Source organism: Garra rufa, chromosome 6 (assembly GCF_049309525.1).
Source record: "Garra rufa chromosome 6, GarRuf1.0, whole genome shotgun sequence".
Lineage (NCBI taxonomy): Eukaryota > Metazoa > Chordata > Actinopteri > Cypriniformes > Cyprinidae > Garra > Garra rufa.
The window spans coordinates 8,311,446-8,324,779 of NC_133366.1; the positions used below are offsets into that span (position 1 = coordinate 8,311,446).

The following is a 13,334-nucleotide window of genomic DNA, read 5'->3' on the forward strand; positions in this document are numbered from 1 at the left end:
GCATTTTCCAGCACCTTAGTGCACACTGAAACCAATCTAGATTACCTTGGTGCACACTTAAACCGATCTAGATTATCTTGATGAACACTAAAACCAATCTAGATTACTTTAGTGCACACTTAAACCCATCTAGACTACCTTGGTGCACACTGAAACCCATCTAGATTACCTTAGTGCAGTAAAAATCATCCAGAACCTAGAAACACCTCAGCAACCACTCTGAATCATGATGACAGTTACACGTCTGGCCCTGTGTTTCTACATCTGAGGTATGAAAAAGCCAAACTGAGCAATGCATGAGCTTGTAATCAACAAAGGGCCATTTTCATTTCATCTCAACAGGGAACGAGGGATGAATGCAGAGGATATGAGCGCATGTGGGCGTCAGAGATGACAAACACCTAGACAAAAGACAGAAACAACTACTCCAGAGAGTCAGCGTGACCCACGTCATCTGAGGCTTCATAAACCAATACAACATCTATCATAATAAAAACAACAGTGTACTTTCAAAATGTCTCACAAGCAGTGAATTGCTGATGGAGACTCTTACATAAAACACTCTGTCTTGGTAATGCAAACTGCAAAGAAATGTGTTTTTAGAACATAAGGTCGAGTCCGGCTTCTTTCTTTCCACTGATAAAAATGTTACAGTGGTGAGGTAAATACTACAGAAAAACAAATGTAACATCTACATGAAAAAGTAAGTTCATGCAATGATTTAAGAAAACAAAGTAAATTGTATATTTGTACTCAATTCAATATTCTAAATTAAAGCATATCAACTTGTCATGTTTATTTAAAATGTGCAATTTGTTATGAATATATATATATATATATATATATATATATATATATATATATATATATATGTAAAATATATTTTAGTTTACTTCATAATTACAGTAAAAAATTTTATATATTTAAATAATTTTCTAAAATAAAAAAACTGAATGAATATTAAATATGGCATACCTATTTAAAGCTCATTTCCAGCCAGCATAAATATCAATGTTATAAAATTGTCAAATTTACTTAAAATGTGCAATTTGTTATTAATATTTTATCAAGTAAACCTTTAAAGCTATTTTTTTCAGTGTGTTATTAAAATATAATTATTTTTTATTATGTTTAAATCATATATAATACATTTGATTTTATTTCTATGATTTTGTATTATACAATAAACTAAAATTATATTTTAATAAATTATAAATACATACTACTTTCAGTAAGAAAAATTGTTTATTTTATATTTATAGTTAGTTTTCATATATTTAAATAATTTTCTAAAATAAAAAAATGAATAAATATTAAATATGGCATACCTATTTAAAGCTCATTTCCAGCCAGCATAAATATCAATGTTATAAAATTGTCAAATTTACTTAAAATGTGCAATTTGTTTTTAATATTTTATCAAGTAAACCCCACAAGTAATTTTTTTTCAGTGTGTTGCTCCTCCACAAGGGGAAATATTTATTTAAACAACAACGCATCTAAATTTAAGTTTATTTAAAAAAATAATTTATTCAATTTTTGGTTTTGTATTCACCTTACATTACTTTTTTAAAATGTGATATATAATAAATTAGAATTTATTTTCTGTGATTTTGTATTATAAAATAAACTATAATTATATTTTAACAAATTATAAATATATTAACTTTCAGTAAAATATATTTAAGTTTACATTATATTTATAGTTAATTTTTTAAATATTTAAATAAAATAAACAAATATTTACTAAAATAAACAAATGAATAAGTATCAAAAATGGCATATTTAAAGCTCATTTCCAGCAAATAACATGCACATTTTAAAACAGTTTAACCATTTTTATACGAAAAGGGCTTTAAATCACATTTATTTATTTATTTTACAGTTACTGTAATGCACTTAGAATAGAAGTATATATGAATAATTAATGATGAACATGAGACTAGTGTTAAACATAATATCTCCATACTTTACAGCTCTAAAACACATTTTACAGAAAAATAACTGCTTAATGAAAATTCAAGCAGCATATTTTCGCATGAACCCTGTCCACTGTGTTACTGTAAACGCAACCTGATTGAAGGGTCAAAGTTGTTTTCTGTGGTAATTGACAAAAGCCGTCAATAGAGATTAGCTGAATCTGAAACATTCCTTCAGCTGCTTTGCTCAAAGGCACAATTGACTTTTTCCTCACCAGAATCGATCCAACAACCTTCCAGGATAGCCGCCCTGCAAGCACACCTTAACCACCACAACAAACCAAAACACTCGAGTGTCTGTCAACACTGTCAACCAGCACTTAAACACACACACAACACACTCGAACAGACAGGAAAGTCCCAGTTTGTGTCTTTACATGTAAACACCAAAGCATTTAATGAACATTATGCTATTCTCTAAACCAGCTGATCTTTTTCCAAAGACACAATTTCCAACATAAACATCTTTTCACTGCTGTCACACAGAGAAAACGTTTCACTGTTGGCCAGCTCTTCACATGCACATCAAGCCCTCAATCATCTATTAGCTGCAGTCGGATAATTGTTGATGTCTGTGAAATAAATGATGTGGTTTGTCGGTGCAATTTTACTCTATTGATGCATTAAGCGACGACAGAGCTGAATATAAATGAGCGGAATAGTGACTCCAGCACAAATATTCACTGGATAACAACTGAGCAATTAATATTTGATTTATTAGAGTGGGGAATGAAAAGAAGTTTCACTTTTGATGAGTTTATCCTTTCCCAAACCTGATGCCGTATGTTTTCATGTAACAGAAAGAATCGAACTGCTTAACTTAGATCAGGTTCAGCATTATTAGTTCGCCTTTCATCGCCAAGAATGCCATTACATCATAACGAGCAACCTTGAAATTGCCCAAACAAAAGCCCTTGGCACACAAATACTTTAGGCAATTTGTAAACCGATGGCAGTGCAATTTGCAGAGATACTAGATAATAAAAACAAATATGCCGTATGGAGTCCCTGTGCTTGCTAATAGCGGATGCTCTATTCATTAGCATGCTGTAACTTGGAGGCGCTGAACTGATTAATAGGTTTTATGGTGATTAGATGCACTGGGTTAATAAAGAACAGACTTTCGAGGGCAAATATTACTCAAAATGTCTCTCCGTCTGCCAGGACAGAACTGTACATTGTCTGATGCTACAGTGCCCTCTGCTGGTTCTGAAAACAGAATTTATGTAAGCTCTGAAGTTTTAATTTTGTGTAGAAAAACCATGGAGGAGCAGCATCTGAAGAGGGCGTCAGTGAAACATTTTCAGCGTGTTTCCAGCACATTACTATGCAACTTTTTGTTCATGGTTCAGAATGCAATGTTATAAAACATGGATGGATACAGTACCTGGATCATGTGTAAAGAGTGTGTGCATATGAGGTGAATAAGTGAAGGTTAAAACAGGCTCAGACAGGCAGCAGGTTGAGCAAGTGGAGTGCGCCCCCTAGTGTTTGGGAGCTGAATTAATGCCGTCCATCTCATTCAACAAACAGCAAAGACAGAGAAGCTAGTCACTGACTCGATTGTGTAATCAGCTTCTTTTAATTGCACATGCTTCCTTTGGGTGGTACAAAGCCCCTGAAGTGACACAGAGATGGGAAAAAATGGGATTGGAAAGATAATATTTTAATGTGGAACGCAAAAAAGTTTTGCAAGCGAGTGCAAACGTATTTAAATATAAGAGAAAGTTTCTCTGGGGAACGCAAATGTTTGCAAGAAAGTTTGACTCGCAATATTATTGTATTTCCCCCAAGAAACTTTGTGCGATACGCATCATAAATGTTTTACAAGTGAACACAAATTATTTCAGTGGAACGCAAACAGTTTGAGGCAGAACGCAAGAGATTTTTACAAGATGATGAAAAAGTCTTGCAAGAGAATCCAACGTTTCTTGGAGAATGCAGTATTTCTGTGAATGTAAAAATTTAAGTTAAAAAAAGTTTCTTGGGGAAATCCGAACGTTTTGTAAAAGAATGGAAAAGTATTGAAATTTAATGCAATGTTTCTTGAGTGAACACAAAAGTTTTGCAAGAGATTGTTCAAGTTCGTGGGGGACTGCAAAGTTTCTCTGGGGAACACAAAAGTTTGCAAGAGAATGCAAAGTTTCTCTTGCAAAAGTATTGTGTTTACCCAAGAAACGTTGTGTCAGCTTGCAAAAGCATTGAAATGTCACTTTTTCTCCCCACCGTTTTTACAAAAGAGCAGAAAAGTCTTGCATTTCTTGGAGAATGTAAATTTTTGCATGAAAACACGCAGTTTTTAAGGAGAACACACAAGTTTTCCAATTCCCACCTCATATTATCTCCATCACAAATATTTTAAGAATGAACGGAAAGGTTTTGAAATATTATGCAAAAGTTTTTACAAGAGTCTGTAAAAGTCTTGCAAGAGAATTCAACGTTTCTTGGAGAATACTAAATGATTGTGAATGTACATATTTTGTTTTTTGGGGAAACAACAGTTCTGCTAGAAAAAATGTAAAACTATTGAAATATAGTGCAATATTCCTTTGGTGAGTGCAAAAAATTTGTGAGCGAATGTAAAGTTTCTATTGGGACTGCAAAAGTTTGGAAGAAAAGGCTAAGTTTCTTTGGGAAACGCCAACGTTTTGCTAAATAATGCAAAAGTATTTTAAAAAAATTTGCAGAATTTTTTTGGGGTAAATGTAGATGTCCTGCAAGAGAGAATTCAAAACCACTGAAATATAATGCAATGTTTCTTGAAATGTATGCAAGATTTAGCGAGTGAACAAAAAGAAATGCAGAAATGCAAAAGAATGCAAACATTTTTTGGGGAAAAAAAAACGCAAGTTCCGCAAGAGAGAATGCAAAAGCACTGAAATATAATGCAATGTTTCTTTGGTAAACGCAAAAATGTTTAATTTTTGTGTCCTCTCGCAAAAGCATTGAAATATCGATTTTCCTCCCACCTATTATTATCACAAACATTTTACAAATGAATGACAATTTTCTCAAATTTTTACAAAGTAATGGAAAAGTTGCGCAAGTAAATTTTTGGGAATTTCAGGGAAAGCAAAATAGAATGCAAAACCACAGAAATATAATGTAGAGTTTTTTGGGTTAAAGTTTCTCAAAAGAGTTTTTGAGGGTAAGTTTGTAAGAACGCATATGCTTGGCATGAGAGCGCAAAAACATTGAAATATTTTTTTCTTCCATTTAGTTTTTTCCCCATCACCATGTTCCTTTAGGGGCTCCTTTGTACAGCCATTTGTTTGCAAAAAATAAATAAAAATAAAAATCAAATGTACACCATCACAAACAGCACAAAAAGCATGGTAAAAGCAAATACAAAAAGGGGGTTAGGTTAAAATCAAAACAGATGCTCGCAAGTCAGTCAGTCGCAAGGCCCAGCGCATGCAGTCAACATCACCGCCAATGAAACGAAAGAAAATGACAAAACCCTCCTCCAGCATGCACCCTTTCCTGCCCAATCAGAATTATCCCAAACCAGATGTTCACGCTCACCCCGCATCGCCAAGACAACGCCCCGCCCCGAATCCCCAAGCCCCACCCACCGTCCCTGCATACAGAAAAGGAAAAGCAGGGATATCAATCGGTTGAGTTTGGATGTTACCAAAAATGCTCTACCTGCGCACCGCATGCTCGGACACACTGATGCTTCGGGAGCGGAAGGCGTCCATGGCCGACAGATCTTTCAGGTCTTTAACGGGAGAGTTTGCGCTGGGGCCTTGCTTCGCCACTTTGGTCGTCCGCAAACTGCCCCGAGGGCAAACGAGGTCAGGTGTGCGTCAGCATAACGTCGTGACCAGGGGGAATTTGGGGCATTTTAACCACGTCGGCATGGGTGGATGGGGGAGTGCGATTGGTTGTGGAGTGTCACGCAAGGGGCCAGCGACCAATCACAGGTGACGGATCCGAGGTGTCGGCGCACCCCCCACAAAACCACACCCACCACGCATGGCCCAATCAGAGGAGGGGGGTGGGGTCAAATAAGGAAGTGAAAGGAAAACAAAGTAACTTGGTCAGCAGTGCACACTGAGAACCAGAAAACAGGGACGACACTTAAAAACAAGAAAACAAAGGAGGAAACAGAAAACTGGAAGTAGAAACAGCATAAAGATCAACAGACACATAACAAGGCATAAAGTAAGCAATATACTGTCAGCATTCTACGAAAGGAATGGAAATAGAGGAGAAAATAAATGAACATACTGGTACAGGGAAGAAAAACAAGCATTCAGACACTGCTATGATCATTATACTGGGAATTAATAGCAGTAGGAAACAGTGATATGATCATGTACATGTGTGTGATTTAATACAGCAAATAAAACACAAATGAATGACTGGATGAGGCAAAACTAGAAGCTGGAACAGAGAATGTAAAACCTGGAAAACTAGAAAAATATAAATATAAACCATGTTTACATGCACATGATTTCAGATTAAGGTTGCCTTTATTATGAACTTTTTGAAAATAATACTTATGCATTTATTAATTTAACAGCACATTTGTATTTTCTGATGTAGGTGAGTGGTCACATGACATGTAAACAAATAAGATGTGTAATCTTTTTTAGTAAGTGTTTTATTATGCTTGTTTTATTTCAAATATTTTTTTGCATAATTTAGATTTTAATCAACTCGTGAACCTCATTAAATCAGTATACTGAGATACAGCATTTACTGAATATAATTTTGTATACCTTTTACTCTTGAATGATCCCCATTAATGTTATTAACAAAGCTTAAGTTATGAGAGTCAAATTTTGATTCATATGAACTGCAATTGCACACATATATCTATATTGTGCATGTAAATGCATTGGTTGATCTTTTTGTTTTTCAGGCTTTTCATTCAAAGTTTCAGCTTTATGACAGGACAGTACAGTACATGACAGGAAAGCAAAAAACACTGATGGTTACCACAGAGAATTAACCTGTAATAAATCAGGACAATGAGATGAGATGGTTTTGTGGCTCTGGACATTGTTGATCAAGGACTTTATTAGTGACATGCCTGGAAAAAATATCTTTGTTGTTGCAATAAGTTGTTGTTACCATGAACATTTCTTGTTAATTAAAAATTGGTTTATGGGGCAATGGCTGTTTTCACACCCAATACAAGAAGTGAAATCAAGAAATGGGAGACAGAGAATGAGCAGAATAATAATAATAATAAAGAATAGAAAAGAAAATTCAAGATGTTAGTAGGCAGGACTGTTAAACTCTAGTTTACTGGTCCTTTTGATAGACATCAGACTTTTTTTTCTTTGGAAAGACATGTATAGTTATTAAAGCCAAAATATTAAATGTAATGGATGAATATTTACTAAGAAATCCACTATTTTGTAGAGGGAGGTTTACAATTACAAATTACAATTTTCACCTGGGAGAGAGTCAAATTACAGGGGTGTAAAAATTACTAGCAAAGATGGCAGCATCATAATGTTATTTTTAATGAGAGATTGGTAGGTCTGTTAGTAAAATCTGTTGACTTTATTAATCTTTCTTGTATTTTATGCCAATTGTGACCATACAAAAATGGGGAAAATAGTACTTTTACATTTTTTCTCCAAAGATTGCATGACTGTATCTCAAGGAGTATTAAAGATATCTTAATGTCCTTTTAGATACGGGGTTTTAACAAAGTTTTCTTTAAGCATCTTTATTTTTAATGCCCAATGAGATTCGAGTCCAGAGATATTGGAATCTCAATATTGCTTCAGGAGTAAATCGTTAAAATGTACATATTTTCAATGGTCAAAAACCAAATGTGGGTCAGTTTGCCAAGTTTTAGACAAGAACCTTATAAAATAAAGACGCCAAAAGAAAAGTTCGTTAAGACCCAACATGTAAAAGGACATTAAGATACCTTTAATACTTTAAATATTTACTGAATAATCCACTATTTTGCAGAGGGAGGTCAAAATGATAATTTTCACCTGAGATTCAGAGTCAAATTAGAGGGGGGTAAAAATAACTAGCAAAGATGGCAGCATCATAATGTTATTTTTACTGAGAGATTGGTAGGTCTGTTAGTAAAATCTGTTGACTTTATTAATCTTTCTTGTATTTTATGCCAATGGGGACCATACAAAAATGGGGACGATAGTACTTTTAAATTTTTTCTCAAAGATTGCATGACTGTATCTCAAGGAGTATTAAAGATATCTTAATGTCCTTTTAGATACGGGGTTTTAACAAAGTTTTCTTTTAGCATCTTTATTTTTAATGGAATCTCAATACGGCTCCAGGAGTAAATCGTTAACATGTCCATATTTTCAATGGTCAAAAACCAAATGTGGGTCAGTTTGCCAAGTTTTAGACAAGAACCTTATAAAATAAAGATGCCAAAAGAAAAGTTTGTTAAGACCCAACACGTTTAATACTTCTTGAGTTACAAACATGCAAACTTTGGAGAAAATATGAAAAGTGCTGTTTCCCCATTTTTGAATGATCACCATTGGCACAAAATGCAACAAAGATTGATAAAGTCAACAGATTTTACTAACAGACCTACCCATTTCTGAGTAAAAATAACATGATGCTGTCATCTTTCTGAAGTCAGTTTTAACCCCCTGTAACTTGACTTTAAATCTCAAGTGAAAATTGCCATTTTGACCCCCGTCTACAAAACAGTGGATTACTCATTAAATACTCACCATGGCATTTAATATTTTGGCTTTTGTCACTATACACGTCTATCTTTCCTCAGGAAAAAATGAGCTGGGGAAGTCTTTGAAATTTGGATGATTTGACTCTGAATGAAAATCAATCCCTGGGACACAAAATTGCTGTAGTTGAAGAAACAATCTTCTAGAAATTAATGTGTTAATGGACTTAATGTGATAGCCTGCCTGTGAGAAACAGTGAGCACTGAGACAGATGAAGATAGAAAGAGAGAAACACAGAGAAAGAGATGAGATTGATAAGACAGAGAAAAACGAGGAAAAAGCAAGAGGCGTCCCACGGTCAAACTAGCATCCGTGAGTGGATGTGAAAACTCAGCTGATGTTCTGACATAAATCAGACACATAAAGCCAAAAATCACGACACTACCAAAACAAAAATGAACCAATGAGGCGCCTGAATGACAATCATGCTTTCAGTCCTTCCCACGGCAAAACCTGACATGAAACAAACCATGATCCACCCCTGTGTGTGTGTGTTTGTGTGTGAGAGTGTGTGTGTACCTCTTGGGCCTCTCGTTCAGACTGGTGCTGCGCGCTCTGAAGCTGCTCTGCTCGTGAGTGTCATCGAACGGCAGAAGAGCGTTTGAACGAAGACCCTAATCACAAAAAACACACTTCAAGTCGAGACAAACAGATCGATCTGTTAACACATGAGCCTGGCAATCCTATCACCCACCTTGGTGATGTACTGAACAAAGTCTTTCCTGAAAGGCAGCCTGCAGCGTATGAACCACATGGCGATCACATGATGGGCGAGAGACACTATGTACTGATTGAACCTACAGAGAATAGAAGAAAATAAGAAAATATATCATTTTAAAAATTCTGCCTTTGAAACACTGCATTTGTTTAATAAAAAAATGCAGTAAAATCCAGTAAAAATTTATGAAATATTATTACCATTTAAAATATCATTTTCTATGTGAATATATTGTAAAATGCAATTTATTCATGCGAGTCAATGCTGAATTTTTAGCATCACTGCTCAGATCTACAGTGTCACATGATCCTTCCCATCAGAAATCATTCTAATATGTGACCCTGGACCACAAAACCAGTCATAAGGTTAAATTTGTCAAAACTGAGATTTATACATCATATGAAAGCTCAATAAATAAGCTTTCTATTGATGTATGGTTTGTTAGGATAGGACAATATTTGGCCGAGATACATCTATTTGAAATCAGAAATCTGAGGATGCAAAAAAATCAAAAAGACTGAGAAAATCATCTTTAAAGTTGTCCAAATTAGGTTCTTAACAATGCATATTACTAATCAAAAATTACATTTTGATATGTTTACAGTAGGAATTTTACAAAAAATCTTCATGGAACATGAACTTTACTTAATTTCTTAATGATTTTTGGCATAAAAGAAAAATCAATAATTTTGACCCATGCAATGTATTTTTGGCTATTGCTACAAATATACCCCAGCGACTTAAGACTGGTTTTGTGGTCCAGGGTCACATATGATGATTTAACGCTCAAGAAACTTTTCTGATTATTATCAATGTTAAAAACAGTTGTGCTTCTTCATATTTTTGTGGAAACTCTTTAACGAATTCTTTAAAGAACCAAAAGTTTTTTTTTAAAACTGCTTTTATTTGAAATCTTTTTTTTTTTTATCTTATAAATAAATTAACCTCAAATAGTCAAATCGCTAATGAAGACAAATGTTGGCTACATATTCTGTGTGGCATAACAGCCACTTAGTGTGTTTGTTCCGGGCTCTACGTTTATTTTTATTTTTCTATTTTAAAAAATTTAGGAGCACAGTCAAAATTTCAGGAGCAAGTCGATAATCAAAAAATCTGAGAAAAAAAAAATTGGTGAGAGGTGATATTTGACTCCTAAAGTGATTTACAGGGGAGTTCTGCTTTTACCTTTGTAATGGCACTTTTGCCAACTTTATTAAAAGTATGTCATATTTTATGTAAAAATAATAATAATAACATTTTTTTTTTTACTTTTTATATTTTCTAATTAAAACAACAGAATAAGAACAAGTAGAATAAGAATAAGTTACCAATCAAATAAAATCAGTATTAACAAAATGTATTTGTACTACAGAGGTGGCACAGAAGAACACAAAAGTGGCTTGTAGGTGCATTTTCATGTTTAATGAGGCTCAGAGGTGGCATGTGTGCAATCAAATTCATGAATTCATGTTGAGATTAACGTTTTAAATATACAATTTAGAATACAGAAATATTAAATGATTTAAATAACTGAAAAGATACTTTAAAAATGTAACTAAATCTGCCAGCAGGTGGTGGCAAGACATTGATTTAATTACTAACTCATATGATTCATTTGATTTGTTCGAAAGGCTTTCATTCAGGAATAAAGCAAGTGACTGTCTTTACGAATGGGAAATTGAATCATTTCACTAGATTCGTTTAAAAGCATACATTCATTCATAAACAAAACACTGCTGTGTTTGAATGGAGATCCGCAGCAGCTCAGTTTTGGCTTTTTTCAGACCATTTTTGACGACGAAATAGAGCAAAATCAGGCAATAGTGTTATAGTCAGACAATGTAAGTCACTTAATATTAACTTCTTGTTTATTTAACTGTTGTATTAAATCAATATCTCATTTACAAACTCCCTTAAAAATCAATAAAAGCCATCACTCATCTTAGTTCATTGCAATATGACAAAGTTCCACTGTAATCACAAATATGTGACCCTGGACCACAAAACCAGTCATAAGGTTAAATTTTACCAAACTGAGATGTCCAATAAAGTCAAATAAATAAGCTTTCTATTGGTGTATGGTTGTTAGGATAGGACAATATTTGGCCGAGATACATCTATTTGCAAATCTGGAATCTGAGGGTGCAAAAAAATCAAAACACTGAGAAAATCACCTTTAAAGTTGTCCAAATGAAGTTCTTAACAATGCATATTACTAATCAAAAATTACATTTTGATATATTTATACTATGAATTTTACAAAAAATCTTAATGGAACATGATCTTTACTTGATATCCTAATGATTTTTTGCATAAAAGAAAAATCGATAATTTTGACCCATACAATGCATTTTTGGCTATTGCTACAAATATACCCCAGCGACTTAAGACTGGTTTTGTGGTCCAGGGTCACATATGTTGATCGGGTCAGTCACACATGGTGCTCCTAAATATTTAATAGAAATGTTCGCACTGTAGAGCCCTGGTGTTAGTTCTCAGCTGTGTATGAACATACTCACTTTGATGGGTTGGTGTACGGCAATGATATGGCAAACACGCTAACATACTGCTCAGCTACGAAGTTAGCATACAGATGTGGAAGCCGCACTAATGCTGCAAACAAAGAAGAAAGGAAGGCGAGACATCAGAAAAAGCATCATGTAGCACTTTAGAACATATACTATATTCTGATTGGTCAGAGTGAGTGAGGCTGTTCTGATTGGCCAAAAGGTGAGAATGGGCGGGCTCAAACTCACTGGACAGGAACTCCAGCATGGGTGAGGCCATGGCGACGGTTGCAGAGATGTGCGTGAGCTTGACGATGAGGGCGGGCAGGAGTTTGATCATGATGTCGGGCATCTCTACGGTGCACATGGTCAGAGCCACCACACACTGCTTTGCACAGCGGTAAATCAGGCCCTTCTCCAAACACTGAACCAGCTCCCTCTGAGACAGCAGCATCACATGGTAAGAAAACAGGTGGAACAAACTGTTATAAACACACTTATCCAAAAAACTGATAGGTGAGCATATGACGAAACTATCTGCTGCCAAACAAAAAACAATTACTTTATGTAAGAATAAATTAATAAATAAATGTAGTCGTAGTTTAGTTGTAGTAAAGGCAAAAATGCCAAAAATAAATCTTTAAAAAAAATAACTAAATATAAATAAGTAAATAAATTAATTTACATTTAATTTAGGTGTAAGAATGAATTTAGGTATAATATATAATAATACAGTTTAGTTTTTATTTAGTTCAAATGCAAAAATTCATGTAAAGTAAAACTTGATATATGTGACCATGGACCACAAAACCAGTCATAAGGTTAAATTTTACAATAAATAAGCTTTCTATTGGTGTATGGTTTGTTAGGATAGGACAATATTTGGCCGAGATACAACTATTTGAAAATCTGGAATCTGAGGGTGCAAAAAAATCAAAATACTGAGAAAATCACCTTTAAAGTTGTCCAAATTAAGTTCTTAACAATGCATATTACTAATAAAAAATTACATTTTGATAGGTTTACAGTAAATTTGACAAAAAATCTTAAATGTAACATGATCTTTACTTAATTTCCTAATGATTTTTGACATAAAAGAAAAATCAATAATTTTGACCCACACAATGTATTTTTGGCTATTGCTACAAATATTCCCCAGCGACTTAAGACTGGTTTTGTGGTCCAGGGTCACACACACATACATATATATATATATATATATATAATAATAAATGTATATTTAACTGAAATTGTATAATAAAAAACGTTATTAAATAAAACTTAAATGTTTTTATTTAATATTTCCAATACATTTAAAGAAATATATAATGTAAATGCAATACATGTACATAATTGTATGCTTAATTTAAATCTAAAAACATATTTAAATAAATTAATATTTAATTTAAATGTAATACACTTGAATAAATAA

At 33.8% G+C, this 13,334-nt stretch overlaps 1 protein-coding gene across 3 annotated transcripts in view; it reads right to left on the bottom strand.

The window, feature by feature from the left end:
* The window catches only part of tsc2 (TSC complex subunit 2), a 68,826-nt gene that overhangs the window by 37,605 nt on the left and 17,887 nt on the right, over positions 1–13,334 (bottom strand). For 2 of the 3 annotated variants that reach the window (XM_073842731.1, XM_073842732.1), the window contains exons 22-25: positions 12,152–12,341; positions 11,915–12,008; positions 9,372–9,474; positions 9,197–9,291 (exon numbers count right to left, since the gene is read on the bottom strand). In XM_073842731.1, the coding sequence (XP_073698832.1) occupies positions 9,197–9,291; positions 9,372–9,474; positions 11,915–12,008; positions 12,152–12,341 (482 nt within the window). Of the gene's footprint in view, positions 1–5,627; positions 5,757–9,196; positions 9,292–9,371; positions 9,475–11,914; positions 12,009–12,151; positions 12,342–13,334 lie in introns of all 3 variants that reach the window. The other variant, XM_073842729.1, reaches the window with a different exon arrangement.